This window comes from Tigriopus californicus, chromosome 3, assembly GCF_007210705.1.
Source record: "Tigriopus californicus strain San Diego chromosome 3, Tcal_SD_v2.1, whole genome shotgun sequence".
Lineage (NCBI taxonomy): Eukaryota > Metazoa > Arthropoda > Copepoda > Harpacticoida > Harpacticidae > Tigriopus > Tigriopus californicus.
The window spans coordinates 727,271-745,332 of record NC_081442.1 but is presented as its reverse complement, the minus strand read 5'-3'; the positions used below and the strand labels follow the sequence as shown (position 1 = coordinate 745,332).

The following is an 18,062-nucleotide window of genomic DNA, read 5'->3' as shown; positions in this document are numbered from 1 at the left end:
CCCGGTTCGTACTCTTTTTGTTGGAGGTAGGATCCCATGCAACTACTAATGCACCTCTGCAGAGTACAGAAGTACGACGACATGTATTCCTCGTTACTCCTTCTCCTCGCCCTGAATCGTCAAATTGAAGCGTCGTCCCCACCGTCAATCCTTGTCCACATCCACCACCAACCCTCAGTTGGAATTGGGATCTTGACCAGTGCGAATGTGAGTGTGAGACCTATCTATTGCGGATCTCGTTGTTCAATCATATTGCTCTGTGTGCTTTAGATGGAGTTAAGTTTTCATCTCTTCGCTGGATGGACTGACATTTCACCGTGAGAAGAACGGAGCATCCGTCATTGCCACTGAGCTCATTAACTCATTACAGCATACAGGTACTGTCCAAGATCCATCTTTTAACAAACCATTGAGAGGAGAGAAAGATAAAGCAAATGATGGATTAGTCCGAAGCATATACAAGTATACCAATTGCAAGTCTCTTCTTATTCCTCTATCATCAAGTTTCCCATTGGTCGTAAATGTCTACTTTCACCGAATTCGAACCACGCGAAACAAACTTAGTTCATTGGTAAACGTGTGGATTCACTGCCCTAGCTCCTCTGTAGGCCTGAATAGATCTACGTTCGAAGCGGTTTTGAAGCTCGCAATGTTTTAGAGACAGTCATTTGGATGGATTGAGCATCAGGTGGTTGGTTGGCTAGTCCTGCTTTCAACCTTTAGATTACCCTGCAAATGTATTTTGAGACTGCCGTGGACGAGGATCGAAGAAATAGGCCTCAGGCATTCCTTTTAGTAGCCACCATCCCACCTCATATCCTCGCATATACCCGACTGAATTCGCGACGTAGACTCAAGAATACCAAGCCCCCAGTGGTGAGAGCCGTGGCCAAAACAAAATTTGCAAGGGAACCACTTACTACATACAGTATGGCCGAGAGCGAAACAGTCGCTTTCATCAATGCAATGCGGTTCTCGAGATACTTGTTTCCAAAGGATTCAGAGGATACGACGCGGTTAGTGGCACTACCGTACAACGCACATCTTTGAACCGTGTTAATGGCAAATCGATCGCATCGATCGGACGCTCATCAAGCGATACAGAGATTAAGTCACCGGGGAAGCTTCATCTGGATTCTCAAAGCAAAATGAAGCAACGTACTTGGCCAGCTTGGGTGTATCCAAGGAGAGGTTGGGCTAGCTAATCAATGGCCATTTGGGTTTGAAATGACTGGCACATGGCCCATACCTTCTACCCTCGAGTCAGATGGTGCCATTGAAAGAAATAGAGGCATTTATTTCGTTGTTTTCCTGAACTATGACCACCTATCTGGGCAAGTGTCAGCTGGAAATAGCTCCACAAGATTTCAGATGCTTTGACAATCGAGAATCGGCCATTGGAATTGCTAGTATTTTCAAATCAGTCCCATAAAAGGATTGATTTGGGGAAAATGCCCGAGGTCTTGAGACGATTCTTAGTGCAAGATTTCTAGATCACGATTGCTTCACAAGAGTCGAGCTGAAGAACATAATGGGCCTTGGGTGATTCATTTTGCACATACGTTAGAAAATGAATTATCGCCATAAGATATAGGAACACGTCATTTTGAAATCAATGTGCTCATTCTCATCCTAAAAATGAACTTGAGCCATAAGAAAAACTTCTCAGAAGAATCCCTAAACTCCTTGCGATTTCTTAAAAGGCACAAGAGCACTTTTGATCTCAAACAACGTGACCGATACTACTTGCGGGTCTCAAATAGAGCTTCCTTGAGAAAGGTACGACACGAGATGCTAACCAGGCTCCTCTAATCTAACAGGAAACGACTCTAACCACAACAACAGTTCTCCTTCCCACTTTAACCTCGAGACCTTCCATCCTTCTGCCAGTCTCTACAATAAAACCAAAATCAAGCTTAAAAAAGTGATTTAAGAACAATGGCGGGCCTCGAGACATAAAAGAAATCCCGCTTATTACCGCCCCTTGCCACCAAAAACGCGAAAGTACATACATAATTCATTTTGACATCGTGGCTAAAGAACAATCGCAGAGCAGAGCAAAGGAAAAATGCCATTGTGATTTCGTGCCCTAGACAGAAGTGGATCAAGTTAATCAGATGTTTCATATCTACCGACGAGACGACAAGAATCTTCCAAGGAATGATTCGCTACATAATCATTTCTGATTTCAATTCCAGGTGCCTACCCAGATGTGATCGAAGTCAATGAGTGACACATGAAGGCTTCAGACAAAAGCATCACCACTAACTTACTGTTACGTGTCCTACCTCATGTACGGCCTTGAGTTGAAGAATGGATTAAATTCACATCATACGGTGTTCGGCGTTCTCAAGTGATCAAAGGCAACACAGTCTCCGGGACATCCGTACTTTTAGCTTGTCCACTCAAGTTCCCAAGGATATCAATCGTGCCAGTAATGGACCTCTAAAGACCAGAAATAGAGTGCAATGAAGTGATCATGGTGCTGCTGCCATTTTTGAGCCATGAATTTGAGCCCGATGTTCAAGCCACGATCAGCGAACGCTGAGCTACTTCCTGAAATCTCGAAGTAAGGGTAACTTTGGGAAGTAGTAATTGGACAATGTCTCGCAAGAAGAAACTTTGTGAATTCTCATTCCTCTGCTCGATTGTCTTCAGCTCGTTTTGGTGGAGAATTGTTCAAGGTATGCATTCCTCCATTTCAGAAAGAGGCTCTAAACAGAACTCCTTTTGTGTACCTACAAGTCACGAGTTGTTCTCATCTCTCGCAGTTGTGCTAAATCCATAAACTGTGGTTTTATCTGCGAAACCTAGAACCAAAAACTAATTAGAGAATTCTCATTTATTGCTATACAAACTCAAACTCGTGCTCGGAAGGAAACCTTGCAAGCAATCGAGTTACTTTTTGAGACCCGTCCACAAAAGACTTTGTAAAGTGAAAGCAGACGATGACAACAATTTAGCGTAACATTATCCTGGTCAATGAACGACGGCATTCTTTCCTTTTACTGCTATACTGAAAGTGAAACTAATAATTAAAAAAAAGCTGAACTGAGTAGATCTCTATCCACCCAACGGGCTATTAACAAGAGAGAAATAAAAGATTATCTGTCCCTCTCACACACACTCTACGTATTCAAAAGAGTTTCTAGGTAATTAAATGGGACAGGTCTCGGACTTTTTTTCTCAACATTTGCGGTACAATTGGCAACTCCTGAATGAGCCTTGGCGACGATGGTAAAATGTCAATTATTGCATATTTCTTTCGATTCCCAATCCGGCAATCAACTGTTTCCCCCGTCTTGTTGGCTTGAGTTATGGCAAGAATCCGAGGTGAGGTATTTCAGTGGCGAATCCCATTGATTTCAGCCCAATTTGCTATTTGCTTTAACCGTGCCCAAAACGGAGTCACGGTTTGATCTCTCGATCAAAGTCAATCTATCCTTTTTCCATTATCACAATGACGAAGCAGTCTGGAATCCATCCGAGTATCCGAGGGAGTTCAGAATGTCTTGAATGGATTGCATCGGATGACTCCACGTTGTCCAGGAATACCATAATTTCACTTCTCACTGCATGAAAGAAAAGTGAGGCATCTTCCCGAGATTGCCACCATCTGAATTCTTAAGGGCTGGAGGGGGAAAACAAGGGAGGGGAATGTCTTCTGTGATGGAAAGATCACTTGATTGCCGTGATGTCCACACTTGAATCGATGCCTGATGCACACACTCGCACACACTCGCATCAAGGTCTCTCTCAGTTTGCTCACTGACGTCGCACCAAGAGCTCGTCAGTGGACAATTTCAGCCTAATGTTCAGGATAACCATGACATGCTGGTGGATGGGAGGCCCCTCCTCAATACCATCATATCCAAAAGCACAGTTGTTGATCGAGGGGAGAAGTCAAGCTTCATGTCCTGCTAAACTGTTCATCAGTTACTACTGATTGGCTGACCTTTGGTGGTTCTGTTCAGGGCTGTTCACCTCGATCATCTTGGAGTAATTACAGATTAAAGAGCAGAATTCTTTACCAGCACTTTTTAGACAACATGCAACACAATTAGGTCTATTTAGTCTTCGTATGGCTTCTAGTGGGGTCTGTTTACAAACCTGAATGGTTTGAGGGTGTTTTTAATATAACAAATTAAATGAGGTGGACTTCCTAGTGGGAGCAATAATAATCATCGCGTTGAAGTAATGGGTTGGACGATAAGAAAAATTGGAAGACCTTTTTTGGTGTATTTCGTAAGGACATCCAGAAGCAAGGATAATTATTTTGAACGTCACATCTATGCGGTAACATGATTTGGAAGAGATCCTTTACGAACTTTGTTTTACTCAACCAATCTGTTTGTGAGATCATTTGTCTTATTTTCAACTGGTATAATAATTGCATGCCAAGCCCTTGAAAACAATTCAACATAAATTGAAATTCCGGCAGCATAAAAGAATTTGAAGTTCCTGTTATGCAGAAAATGTCTGCACAAAGGAAACAAGAGCACTGGATGTGAATGCATTCAATAACAAGCGTTAAGATTATAATCTTGTAACGTTTCTTTTTGGATAAACTTTCTAGAAGTTGATATTGCAAAATCTTTGGAAATACCATTGGCGTCTCATTCCTCACATTCTTTTATAAAGGGGGCCCATCTCGTGGATTAAGTCTAAATGTATATTTCTTAGTTTTTCGGATTAGGTGTCCTTTCATATTTCCATTAGTGTTAGCGTTTTAACGATTGTAATATGATGTGGATTGAATATTGATGGGTCCTTCTATGCATGTAGGGAGGTATCCTGTTTTTTTTTCATGTAAAAATGCACTCCCAAAAAATGTGCAAATGAAATGATTTATTTACGACTCTCACTCATATTAATGTTGAAAAATTATCATAATCACCCAAAAACTCGACATGGCCGACATGGCAGACCCTCAAATAGCATTATGAAGTTGATCAGAAACTTGATTCAAGGTCATGTCTAACTAGAAATCGCTTAACAGACCAGCCCTTACGTTTTTTTGGATCCTTAATCAATCTGATAAATAATACCTGATGAGTTCTAAGGGGCAAAAAGTGTAAATATGCAAACCCTTTTAGAGACAAAAAAAGTGCAAAAAGATAAGCCTGAACGTACAAGTAAAGGTGCAAAAATGGCCGAAAATGTAACAAAACGTGCAAATAAAATGAACAAAGACGGAATAAATACGCTCTAAGATGCCAGACTTTGTTAAGAGATTATTTAGCGAACATTTTTTACCCACCTTGAATCAACTCTTCTGGGAGACGTTTCAAACTCTCTATGGGTAAAATTCTGAAAAAAATTGACAGGCGAATAATCATTTTACAGGAGGTTGTACTCTGTGTGATTAAAAATTATTTGTACATAATATGCCCCTCCCTTTTGATGAGGCGTAAATGTCCTTTATTGAAACCCCTAGCCCTACTTTAGGGTTGGAACAAAGCACCAGCCCTCATCATTGGTTAATGTAACGTTAACCGTTCTATTGGATAAAAAGTATGACTAAGTGAATTTACAACGTTATACCACATTCATCAACGATTGATTCATCATTTTCAGGGATCTCCTGTCACGAGTGCGGTATCATGTACGATGGTACGAACCTAATGGGCATCAAGGAATTTGACGAGTGCCAGTTCTTCGAATCCGACATCGCTCAAAAAGAAGAGAGCTACTTAAAACAGTGCCCTGGCGATGACCTCTGCTGTTTTTCACTTAGGGAATACATGTACATCGATTTCTGGGGGCGTAAGTTTTGAGCCATAATTAAGTTTGTACTAAAGAAAACACGCCTGTGAAGCACGCACTATATGTGTATGTGCACCACGGAAATATGGGTCAATATTTATCAAAACCCGAGTAGGGGGAGAACTTTCCATCCTAAAATAGTCTCCCTCAGCAAGGTTTCTCAAACAGAACCAACCCCTCGCTTTCTTTACTTGCACATGGAATGGAAAAGAACGATGCTCCCTTGAGAAATCAATTGAGAGGCAGCAACAGTGCTAATAAGGAAAATGGAATTCAATTTATTCCTCTTTCATCTAGATTCTGCAGCGGCCGAGGTGTTCTTGCACGGCTGTTGTTCTGCTTTAAATGATACCCGACATCATCATCTGAAGACGGCGAGTCCGCCACCCTTGGCCACTTCAACGCAATTTAGAGCGGAAATCTTATCGCAAACCATGCAAGATGACCACATTCAGACCAGGTAAAACTATAGGAGTCATGTTGGTACGACTGAAATTGATACACACACTCGGTTGTTCCGAAATAAGCAAAGTCTAGAAATTCAATCTGGTTTGAAGTAAATTGAAAGCAGAGTACAAGGTAGTTACAACATTCCGAGGACAAAGCTTTAGTCACGGCCGATCGCCTTTTGTAAGAATTGAAAAATCATCTTGATCAGTTGCATGTAAAAGCACATTCTTTTGTATCGTTGACTTGAGGTCAATCCTTTTTTTCTTTAAGGTCAAGTATTTAACGAAATGCCGCTACCGTCCGACATATTAATATGGACCGATTTCTCTTTGCAAATTCTGTTAACTGCTCCATTTGTGCTTGCTTTTTGCTGATGTATAATCACATAATTACATCACTTTGAACTTGGACGCATTAGTCAGACATGGGAATGTGTGACAATTTGGCCTTGCGGTTTTACCACTTAATGATAGTCCTTGCTCTCAATGGCTGGAGCTCGCAGAACTAAAAGACAAATAGCTCACGTTATACCAATTTCTAAGAATTAGAGCACTTGGGAAATGTACGAACTTTGAAGATATTGCCTACTTCATGCCTCATCATCAATCCAAGATATGAGAACGTAATTGGTAACCTTTTTCATGCGAAAAATTTTGTTCGCAACGAACAGATATTGATGCGGTCCAAAAGACACTTGAAAATCATGCTCAAATGAAATTGTTAAATTATCTTGGGTGATAAAAAAAAGCTACTTCAATAATCTATCCTTGTCACACATACACGGTTCGACCAAACCCAGTGATAATCGCAGTGGGAAATGGCCTGGGCAGAAAATTCCTCCTAAATTGACAGGCAAATCAGTGGGTTGTGAGTGGCGATAGCAGATGGCAAAGGAGAAACCTAATAAGACCATTCTTTCGGTAAATGTTCATCCTTCTCATGGTTCATATTTCATGTCAACCACACAAAAGGTGCCCTACCTTGATTTCAAACCTTTGCGTAATTAAGATTTTAATTCAAGCACAACCGGGTACCCACCCGGATTTTCAACCTGAATAGGTTTAATTGAATTTAACCCCATTGTGGTTAGAATTTTTTTAACCTTAACATAATTGAAAAGTCTTTCAAAATGAGTGTGGTTGATCATTTTTTAACCCCTTTTTAGGTTAAAAATCAAGTTTCTTATGTTATGATACCTATATTTTGACCATGAAAAGTACTTCACCTAAATGCGGTTCCTAACTTGAAACACACAAAGAAGTTATTGATGCCCATAAAAATTGACTTGAGGAGAAAACGTTTCCAATTAAAAACCATAATTACTGAAAATAGACCTAATGTAGAAACGCTTGAATCTCGCAGAGTTTCAGAATTACGAGCAACTACTAAAATACATTAAGTTCCTAAAGCATGGAACTTTTTTCAACTAAAATTACTGCTACATGGGCGAAAACCTTAAGCTTCGCAAAACCTAGAAGGTTTTGACAGATTCGACAAGATGAATACGGGAGATTTTAGACAAGTATGATAAATATAAGTTTTAAAACACCAAAATTAAAGCTACTGCAAGATGAACCCTCCTGAAAAACATTTATGATTTAGCTAAAAATGATATGGTTATTACTGCATCAAGAATGAGATAAATTGCTAAAGAAAATAACTATCCGCTGTGTAACGACTGTATTCTCAGGCTGCCACCCTGAATTTCGTCCCCTTATTTTTACGAAGCCAGTAACCCTTCTGACTCACGTCTGTGTTGGTTTTGAGAACCACGTGTTAATTTTGTCTATTTTGGTGAAACAATTAAAACCGCCAAGAATGACCCAATCGTTGTCGCGTGTTTAATTCCCCAACGTCAGAGACAGGCCAATACACGCAAAATTACAAGAAGAATAAAAGGATGGTGCAAGAATTTCATTAAAAGGATAGGAAAGCAGAAACCCCTCACTTCTAAATCGATAAATTTTAACGGGACTAAATTTGTCTGACCTTCTGAAAATATTTGCCATCCCATAAAAAAGTAATGAAGTTGCCAAAGAAGATAAAGTAAAAGAATATTAGAATTTATTATTAAACAGAATGGATAATCAATGAATAGAGACTAAGATTTGAAAGAACTGCCAATGCATAGAGTGACCAACAATGAATCAAAAACAGTACCTAAAAGAAGAGGAAGAATTAATTTACCAGAAAAAGAGGCAAAAACAAGAATTCTCGAAAATGTAAGTGGAGAAAATGGATTTGAAAGGACGTGGAAAATAAATACAATCATTAATGATGACATTAGTCAAGAGTGGATTGAAGATCTAAAAGCACATATTTGAAGATGAGGAAGTTCTCCATGTGACTTTGAATCAAGATATGCGAGGTAGGGCCCAAATATACAACATCACAACGTTAAAAATGGCATTTGAAAACCTAAAACTGCAGCATTTTTCTCAAGCCTCTCCAGGGAGAATAGTCTTACATTCTGATTTTTTCAAATATATGACGAACATCAAGGATTCATCAATTTGATAATTATGAAGGGCGTTGTAGTGGCCTCATTCACAGGGGAATACAATTGATTAGATTAAGAAACAGCAAATAGGATCCTTCAAAAACTTCAGCATGTATCCCTCTATCTGATGAATCAAGCACAACTAAGGCATACTTGAAAATAAAATGACAATGAATTTTGTTTTCAGTAAGTTTAAACTTCATTGTTATATGCAAGAAGTAACCCAGAAAGACCAAGTATACATGAAAAACATCTTGACAAAATTGATTGGAGCTCTGATTGGAGAAAAATGAACGAAATAAACACAAATTTGAGCAAGTTAATCCAGCCATTCCCCACAGCTCATTCATCAGCATTTAGGCGATGGAACTCATACATCACCAATTCCAATTTGCATGAAAATAGATGATCCAAATAAGGCAATAAATTTATCATTTTATCCAAATGAAGTGGGAGAAAGGCATTTTGTAGGAATAAGACACATGTCAAGGGCTTTGAAACATCTAACAAAACACAAGGGAACGTTTAATCTCATACGTCTAAAATGTTATGCTTTTAAGGATTAATTAGAATTGTGGTAAGAACATGAAGAATTTTGTGCAAATACTGAAGGAATCATTCAAATGTCAAGTAAGGCATGTAAAAAGCACGAAGAATATAGTATGAAAACTACATGCATAATGTGCATTCAGAAAAACATGATTAAATCTGAAGATTTTCATAAACAACTAATGATCCTAATAAGATTCATGGAGATACGGAGGCAACAAACACAAATGTAATTTTGTTTGGGAAGTGCAATGTAACTGCCACTAAAGAGTACATAAAATGATATAAGAGTAATTGCATCATTGAATCTAAACAAGAATTATTATCTTTTGAATTACGTACAGTCATAATGCATGAGTATAGAAATATATTTCTTAGTACGAATATAAAATTTCCTGCATAGGAAAGAGTGAAAGAGAGATAAGGTATTATTGATTTCATGAATATTTTCCAAGAATATGTTAATAAAGCTCAGAATATAATTGAAGATAGATACTCAACAATTATGACTCATCTCCAGTAACTAAAGATAAATGTTATATTTGTGAAGGATATTTGGTACGAGAAAAAGTGATTGATCATTATAACCTAACAAGTAAAATAAAAGGATGGCACAAACTATGTCATGGGTATGACCTTCCATACTGACTTCACAGCAGGCATTTGTTTTAACTTTGGTTGATCTTTCTTGGTCCAATCCTTGGATGTACCAGGCTCATGATAAAGTCTTGAATGTACTTGTAACAATATCCTTAGTCATTATAGAAGGCTATCAAAATCCTAGAATTGATGTTCCAGTCCAATCTCATTTTCAACAAACATATTGCTTATGCCATGAAAGAAGTAAGTGTATCGTACATTGGGTATTCTTAAATCTCTACGTAATGAGGCTTCGAGAACCTCCTTGAAGGGCGTGTTTCATGGTCGGGTCTATAGAAATATGAGTCATTGCTATTTTTACTTTTCAAAATTGATTCCAGATTGCTTTTAGTGATGTAATGCGCTTCTTATCAAAAAACGCAAGAAATGACCGTATTAGAATTGAGCAAATTTTCTCCCACAATAGCTTCCATTCATTGAACCAAATTGCAATTCTCAATAATCAAGCAAAAGGAATAGAGGGGATTGAGGGGACCGACATTGGAGGACGATTTGACCACGACCTACATCTCACAAATGGGCTCTATGGAAAAGTCCACGACGTTGTGGTTTGGAGAGGAAGGGTGCCAAAAAAAATTCCCGTTAGCCGTGTGGTTTGGGGCCCTTTTGGTGATCTTTTGACCTTCACACCCTCGGGTATGAAGATAAAGGGCGGTTTGAGACCATTGGATGTCACAGCAGCCCACACTATGACAGAGGCTAGTTTTTGGAGATGAAATATCGCCCTCTAGTTCTCAGAATGTTCTCCAGGTTTATGGCAAAGCATCTTTGCTGTTTGCTCATTTTGTGGTTGTTCATACTCTTCGCAAGTTTTCCGGATGCTGTTCCCTGCTTAATGAAGCCCGATTACTGCTTCTTTTGGATCCATGTTCTGGGACTGATTTTGATCACACAGAATTACACTTTTACCAAAGGTGTTAAACATATATCTGATCAATCCGAGACCATTAATATTTAATGGCGCAGGCTTCAAAAATATAAATTAGGCATAAAACAGTATTCTGTCCCGCTTAATACTGGTCACCCTGTAGGTGTTCGCTATTAACAAAGTTTGATTCTTAACATGAAAGTGGTCAAAAATAATCAACCACACTCAGTTCACCAGGACTTTTCGATCATGCTTAGGGTTAAAAGCAGTTCTAATCACACTCGGGTTAAATTTGATTATACCTATTCAGGTTGAAAATGCAGCCGTATATATCTGACAGTGATTGAATAAAAATTACAATAACACGAAGGTTTGAAATCAAGGTGAGGTTGACATGAAATATGAAGCATACCAAGGAGGAATATTAACAGAAAATGGTGAGATCCGAATCCCCTTTAATCTCTTGGCGACAATCTTGATTAAGTCTATTTTCCATATTCAAAACAGAAAATGTCGTCTTCTCACTTGCTAATCCCAACGGAGAGCCGGTCAAATTAATTATCAAGCTGTCGCTTTGACTCTCGTCGGCTTGAAACGATTTGAAAGGGAGATTATTTCTATTCTAGTGATTTTTAAACCCTAAGGAAACCACGTGCACTTAATTCTAATTTCTTGTAATGTAAATCTGAATAGGGTGATGTTCTGCAACACTCCAGGATGCAATTCCAAGCGAATTCCGTGGTCACAGCCTATCAATATGAACACAATGACTCCGGCCCCGAATCTAGACCCGAAAATGTCTTCTACCACCGAAAAATCACAGCCAGACACGCCTACAACGTCCAACCCTACCGTCACGATGAATGGGGTGGAATATGAATACGAATACTATTACGACGACTACCCGGGTTTCACAGCACGGAAAATGGAATCGGACGAAAAACGGGAAACGAAGCAGGATCATTCAAACCTTGGCGGGAGAATTGACGCATTGCAAACCAATGACGCAGAAGTGGATTTAAACTTGGGTAATGAGGTTAGGTAGGGATGGAAGGATAAATGTGAATTTGAACATAGTTTTTATTATCTCATCTTAGAACCTACCGAAGATATTAGTGTGATTGACTTGCTTTTTGTGGAAGAGGGTCGGTCTCCTTCGAATGAAAACCGGGGACGTCCGAAAATACAGAATGTCAAACTTCCCCCTGAGAAAGTTGAGGCGGCAGAAGAGATCCCTGGATTCAACTCGGATTTGCAGATCCTCAATAATTCAATGTGAGTTTAACACAAAACATGCTAGTTTTATTAAGTTGATTGCTAGGAACAGAACTCAATGTTTAATCCATGGAAAACTACCATATAAGAGATTAAAAATGTATTATCATTGTTATTTTTTTGCTAACTTCCTTAACGCTACTGGAAATGGAACTTCCAGCAATTCAAGAAGAAAATCTGATTCACCTTACCTAACTTATTTTATATATCATTTGATCGACCAACGAATTGGAGTTAGTGATCTGGCTAGCCCTTGAATATAGGGTTGATCAGGAAGTTTAGTCAAAAACTTGTTCAAGCCTAACTTAAAAGATGCTACAGGATCAACACCTGCAACCCCCTACGAATATTTTAGGGTAACAAATTAAACAATGGAGGAGCCCGAGAAAGACGAGAGGTGGACTTCATCGTTCTTACTAGTCTGGATTCTCGAGGGCTTGAAGGTGCTCTCAAAACGCGCATTAAGCCTCTACCGTCACTAGAATTGACCCTAAATCCTGGGTTGGGACAAAGCTCAAATGCTTTTGAAAACGTACAATATCAGATACCTTTCGTACCTTCTCTGAACACTGTACAGTCTCAACCTTTCTAACCTCTCCCAATACGAGAGCTCTCTCATACCCTCAATGGTCCTAGTGAAACATTTTTGGACTTGCTCGAGCTTTTGCAAACCTGCTGAACTCATTGAAGCCTCAATGGGCGAGGCATATTCATGATGTGGTTGAACAATCGACTTGTACAGAGTTAGCATCGTGACACTATCTCTGGTCTAAAACGTGCGGTATATCCAACCACATGATTGAAAAGATTTACCAACTTTCAACTGTTTTCAATTGTTTCCTACCATAAATGAAATTTCTTAGCCAATTACAGTAACATTTTTTTGCGGACTTCCTTACCGCTACCGGGATTGGAATCCCAGCAGTTCAAGACGAGAAGATTATTCATTTTACTTGACTTTTATTTATATATATTATTTGATCGACCAACGAATTGGAGTTGGCTGATCTGGCTAATCTTTGAATATAAGGTTGATCAGGAATTTCAGTCGAAAACTTGTCCAAGTCTGACTTAAATCCTGCTACTGGATCAACGCCTACATAAGCCCTACGAATATTTGAGGGCGGCAAATTACACAATGAAGGAGCCCGCAAAAGAAGAGAGTTGGACTTCATTGTTCTAACTAGACTGCATTCTCGAAGGCTTGAAGATGCTCTCGAAACGCACGTTAAGCCTCTACAGTTTGACCTTACAATTGACCTTAAAGCCCGGGTTGGGACAAAGCTCATGAATGCATTTTTTTAACATTTGCAACGGACAGTATCAGATACTTTCGCACCTTCTCGGAAAGCTGTACAGTCCCAATATTTCTAGCTTTTCCCTATAGGAGAGCTCTCCCATTCCTGCGATGTTCCTAGTGAAATATCTTTGGACTTGTCCGACCTTTTGCAAACCTGCTGAACTCATTGGAGCCCAAATGGGTGAAGCATATTCAAGATGTGGATGGACAATCAACTTGTATAGAGTTAGTTTCGTGACATTATCTTTGGAATTATGTAAACATGCAATGCATCCAAATACAGGTTTGAAAAGCTTTGCCAGCTTTCAAGTGGATATGCCCATCAAACTTTCCATTATTCTGGAGGACTGGACCTAAATCTTTCATAGATGAAACCTGCTCAATATCTTTACCTCCAATATCTATGAGTGGAGTATGCAAAGGAGTTGACCCAAAGATCATTGAGCAGGATTTCTTTGCATTCAATGTTACATCACTTTTAGCAACCCAAGAGTAGATTTTATCGGAATATTGACCATTCCTACACAATGGGTTGAGGTCAGGTCACGAAGTAGCCGGCTCGAAGTCTGGAGAACAAGTGAAGTTTATTAACTTGTGATCACAACAACTGACATGAAATGCTAGGTGGGAAATATGAATGGCTTTTCAGGTTACTAATCCCAGAACACATCACCTCCGCCACGTAATCAGGGGTCTGAAAAAGCCCTTAAGGGCCGGCAAAGGCTAATGGGGCGGGCTGAGGAGCGCGGCACAAAAATGCTGAAGAAAGAAGGAAAAAGGAATGACCAAGAATTTTATAGGTTGAGACGATAAGGGGCTCAATGGAGGTGCTGAGGGCGGGCAAGAGGAGGCGGGGCAGCAGCCGGTGGAGCTGGCATCTGAAGGGGGGCTCGTGGGGCTGGCTCGGCAAGGACAGGTGGTGGCAAGGGGCGCAAGAATCAGAGGTTGCGGACCGCTTGGCGTCCATTGTCAAAGAGGACAACTGTCCCGTGGTCAAGCCAGCGCTTAGAGTTGGGGTCTTGAATGGCCACCCAGTCCCCTGGAGTCCTGGAGTCGGCATGGGCAGGATGGTGCAGTCCTGATGGCGGCGTCCAGCAGCAGCCAATGCTTGTTTAGCGGAGAAGGCCGCCAAGTCCGGCAAGGGTGTGGACAAGGTCAGGATGGAGGAGCGCGGCCGACGTCCCAGGAAAGCCTCCGCAGGTGACAAGCCCGCCGTGAGGGGCAGACAGCGACAGGCGGCCAGTTGTTGGTGGAAATCCTGGCCAGTTTGAGCACACTTTTTGAGCAGGCGCTTGACCTCACGGACAGACACTTCAGCAAGGCCGTTTGACTCGGGATGGTAGGGAGAGGACGTCTCCAGTTTGATTGAGTGGGCATGACAGAACTCCTCAAACTTGGACCGAAACTGTGGACCGCTGTCAGCACGGATAACAGCAAGGGCACCAAAGAGGTGAATGAGAGTCTTGAGGAAGCTCAAAATCTTCTTGGTAGCACTTGAACGGAGCTCTTTAACAAAGGGGTATCCCAAGAAGCGGTCAACAAAAAGGATGAGGTCCTTTCCTTTGTATGGGAAGAGATCAGCACCAAGCTGCTCCATGGGTCTGGCCGTCACAGTGGTGATCTCAGGTTCAGCAGGCTGTGAGGGGTAGACTGATAGGCAAGCATGACATTGGGAGACATGCTGTTGCACTCCGTTGTGGAGGCCAGGCCAGAAGAGCGTCTAGTTGGCATTGCGCAGGGCCTTAGCAACGCTAGGGTGGCCATCATGAAGGCAGGTGAGGAGTTTGGATTGAAAGGCAATGGGAGGGACAAGGCGGTAGCTGTCCAGGACAATGAGACCATCAATGACACTGAGACAGGGCCACACAGAACCAATGCTGAGGCCAAAATTGGAGGATGGGGGCCGGCTGGCACAAAGATCATCAACAGCGGCAGAGTAAGCAGCGTTGGCTCAGGCAGCAGCATGGAGCGCGTCGAGGCAGCCATCAGGGAGGGGAACGAGTTGGGGGCCTTCAGCATTGGCGCGGATGACAGGAATGACTGCCTTGCAATCTAGCCCCGGGACGGCCGGGAACAGGGGGCTGCGGGATAGAGCATCAGCGATGACATTGTCCTTGCCCCGTACCCAGGAGACATCAAACCGATAGGCGGACGTCTTCTCCCCAACCCGGAGGAGGCGTGGGTTGTCAATGTCAGTAATGGGCATGGAAAAAAACCCACCAGAGGCTTGTGGTCAGTTTTCACATGGAAGAGGTTGCAACCAAGCAAAAAGAACCGGCACTTGTCCATGGCCCACTGAACCGCCAGTGCCTCCAGCTCAATGACAGCATAGTTAGCCTGGGCGCTAGTCAGGCTGCAGGAGCTGCAGTGAACGAGTCAAGGCTGGCAGGTCCCAGACTCGTACTGGACCAGGGCATAGCCCAGCCCCAGGCGGCTGGCAACTGTGAGCAGATGAGTGCCCAGCGCTGGGTCAAATGGGTGCACGACAGAAGGGGAGGTCATCATCCGCTTGAGTTGCTCAAACTTGCGGACATTTTAACAAGGAGCGGATGTGGGGCGTGGCCTGGGCGATATCAGGTGCAAACATGGACATCTGGTTCACCAGAATGAGGAGAGACCTCACTTTAGGCACGTTCTTGGGCGCCGGAATAGCCAGGAGCGCCTGCAGGTGAGCTGGGTCTGGATTGATCCCCTCAGAGGAAATGATGTGGCCCGCGAACTTGACTTCTTGGGCAATGAGGAACTTCTTGCGGGAAAGATTGAGATTGAGGCGGCAAGCGCGCTGCAAGACAATGCAAGCACGATAGCGCAGGCCTGTTCCAATGACATGGCCTCGGCAAGTATGTTGTCTACAATCTTTAGCAAGAAGGCCAGGTCGACAAAAACGAGGTTGGTCTTGAGGCCAAAGGCGTCGCCAGCGTTTTAGATGCCCATGGGCATGCAAGTGTAGTGGAAGTGCCCTTCCTCAGTGATGAAGGTGGTGAGGGCAGAGCTGGCTTCATCCAGGGGCACTTGGAAGAAGCCATGAATGGCATCAAAACGGGCGAAGTATTTGGCCCTTGGATCCAGGAGCTTGAGGAGCTTGGGCACGGACCTTGAGGGGTGGAAGGGACGGTGTACCACCATGTTCAGCCTCTGGAAGTCATTCACCAAGTAGACCCCGCCCAGGGACTTGGGCACAAAATGGGCTTGATAAGTCCACTTGGTTGGGTGAGTGACTGGCTCAATGATGGGTCATCAGACCTGGGCATCATCACGGTAGTGGATGGGGACGGTACGAGTGGTGGCGGCCTATTCTGGCTGGATGGAGACATCGTTGTGGAGAACGATGGTGGCGAGAGAAACCCACATGGGCCCAGCATCAGGAGGTAGTTCATCCACCAACACATCGTCGCAGGATGGTCTCCGTTGAGTCAGATGAGTAGACATCAGGTTTGAACTTGGATACCTCGCCAGGACCCGCAAAAGGGCTGGTGTCAGCATCAGGCTGGTCAGCGACATGAGGTGGGGCGTCAGAAACAGCAGCCACCTTGATTGGGTTGACAACCCTCCTCTGGCTGCCAGGAGACTTGTCATGAGCAACGAAGTCAAGCCGATGGGGAAATGAGTTGGAGACAATCCCAAGTTTGATGCAAGCATCATAAGAAAGCAGGAAATCATTGTCAAAGCTCTTGGACACTATGGCCGACAACTTGAGAGAGCACCCTCATACAAGATCGGGATGTCAACAATGCCATCACAGGAAATGGGCGTGTCATTGCAGGCAGAGATGGCCATGTCCTGGGCAAGGATGTGGAAGCCTGCCTGCTGGACAATGTTCCACGCAATGTAGCTGACCATGGCACCCGTGTCCAGCGTGACAGACACGTCAATCACCCGCTTGGACCTCTTGTTGTACACATCCATGGTGGCCTGGGGCATTGGCCTGCTCTTCACAATTTGTACTGGAGGGGCATTGACCAGGCGCACAGAAGAAATACAGGCGTTGTTTGAGTCTTCGGAGGAATAGTACTCTACTTCCTTGACCTGGTGGGCCCAAGCCGTCTTGGCGTCGCGCTTTCTGGCGGCCTTGGCCTTGTTGCAAAGGAGAACTCTCCTGAGTCCAGTTGTGTAGTGTCCCTTAATCTGGCAGTAAGAGCACGTGACCTCAGTAGCTGGGCAATCGGCCTGGGGGGCGTGGCCACGACCACAGTCACAGCAAGCTGGTGTGCCAGCCAGGGGTGGAGCCGGAAGAGCCGGGGCTTCAGGAGGCAGAACCTTTGGAGGCGTCCCTAGCAATGTCGTCAGTGGCCTTAGACTTGACCTCACGCACCACAGCTGGGACCTTGATGTTGCTAGAGACCTTTTTGTAAGCTGCATGGGCAATACGGAGATCAGATAGCCAGGGGTTGTGGAGTTTGAGGAACTCTTTCCTCAGATCCTGGTCAAGTGTGCCGGCGATGGCGAGCTGGACAAGGAGGTCCTCCAATGGGATCCTGTCAACGTCGGCCTGGTTGGCGAGGTCGGCAATGAGGGTGAGGAAAGCGTACCAAGGTTGACCAGGAACCTGCTTGCAATCAAGGAGCTCCAAATGACGGGTGATGAGTGGGTACTACGGCCAACACGGGCGTGGATTCAGCCGTGGCGCGACGGATCTGCGCGGCCAAATTCTTCTCAAGGCACCCAAGGAACAACTGACCCTGGGTGTTGACGTC

At 43.0% G+C, this 18,062-nt stretch overlaps 1 protein-coding gene across 1 annotated transcript in view; it reads left to right on the top strand.

Moving 5' to 3' along the window:
* Nucleotides 1-79: 79 nt before the first annotated feature.
* LOC131878327 (uncharacterized) overlaps nucleotides 80-18,062 on the top strand; it is a 20,485-nt gene continuing 2,502 nt past the window's right edge. Inside the window, exons 1-6 of the mRNA XM_059224272.1 lie at nucleotides 80-377; nucleotides 2,199-2,684; nucleotides 5,578-5,766; nucleotides 6,064-6,226; nucleotides 11,487-11,821; nucleotides 11,891-12,068. Coding sequence (XP_059080255.1) covers nucleotides 2,603-2,684; nucleotides 5,578-5,766; nucleotides 6,064-6,226; nucleotides 11,487-11,821; nucleotides 11,891-12,068 — 947 coding nt within the window. The 5' untranslated portion in view covers nucleotides 80-377; nucleotides 2,199-2,602. The remainder of the gene's footprint in view (nucleotides 378-2,198; nucleotides 2,685-5,577; nucleotides 5,767-6,063; nucleotides 6,227-11,486; nucleotides 11,822-11,890; nucleotides 12,069-18,062) is intronic.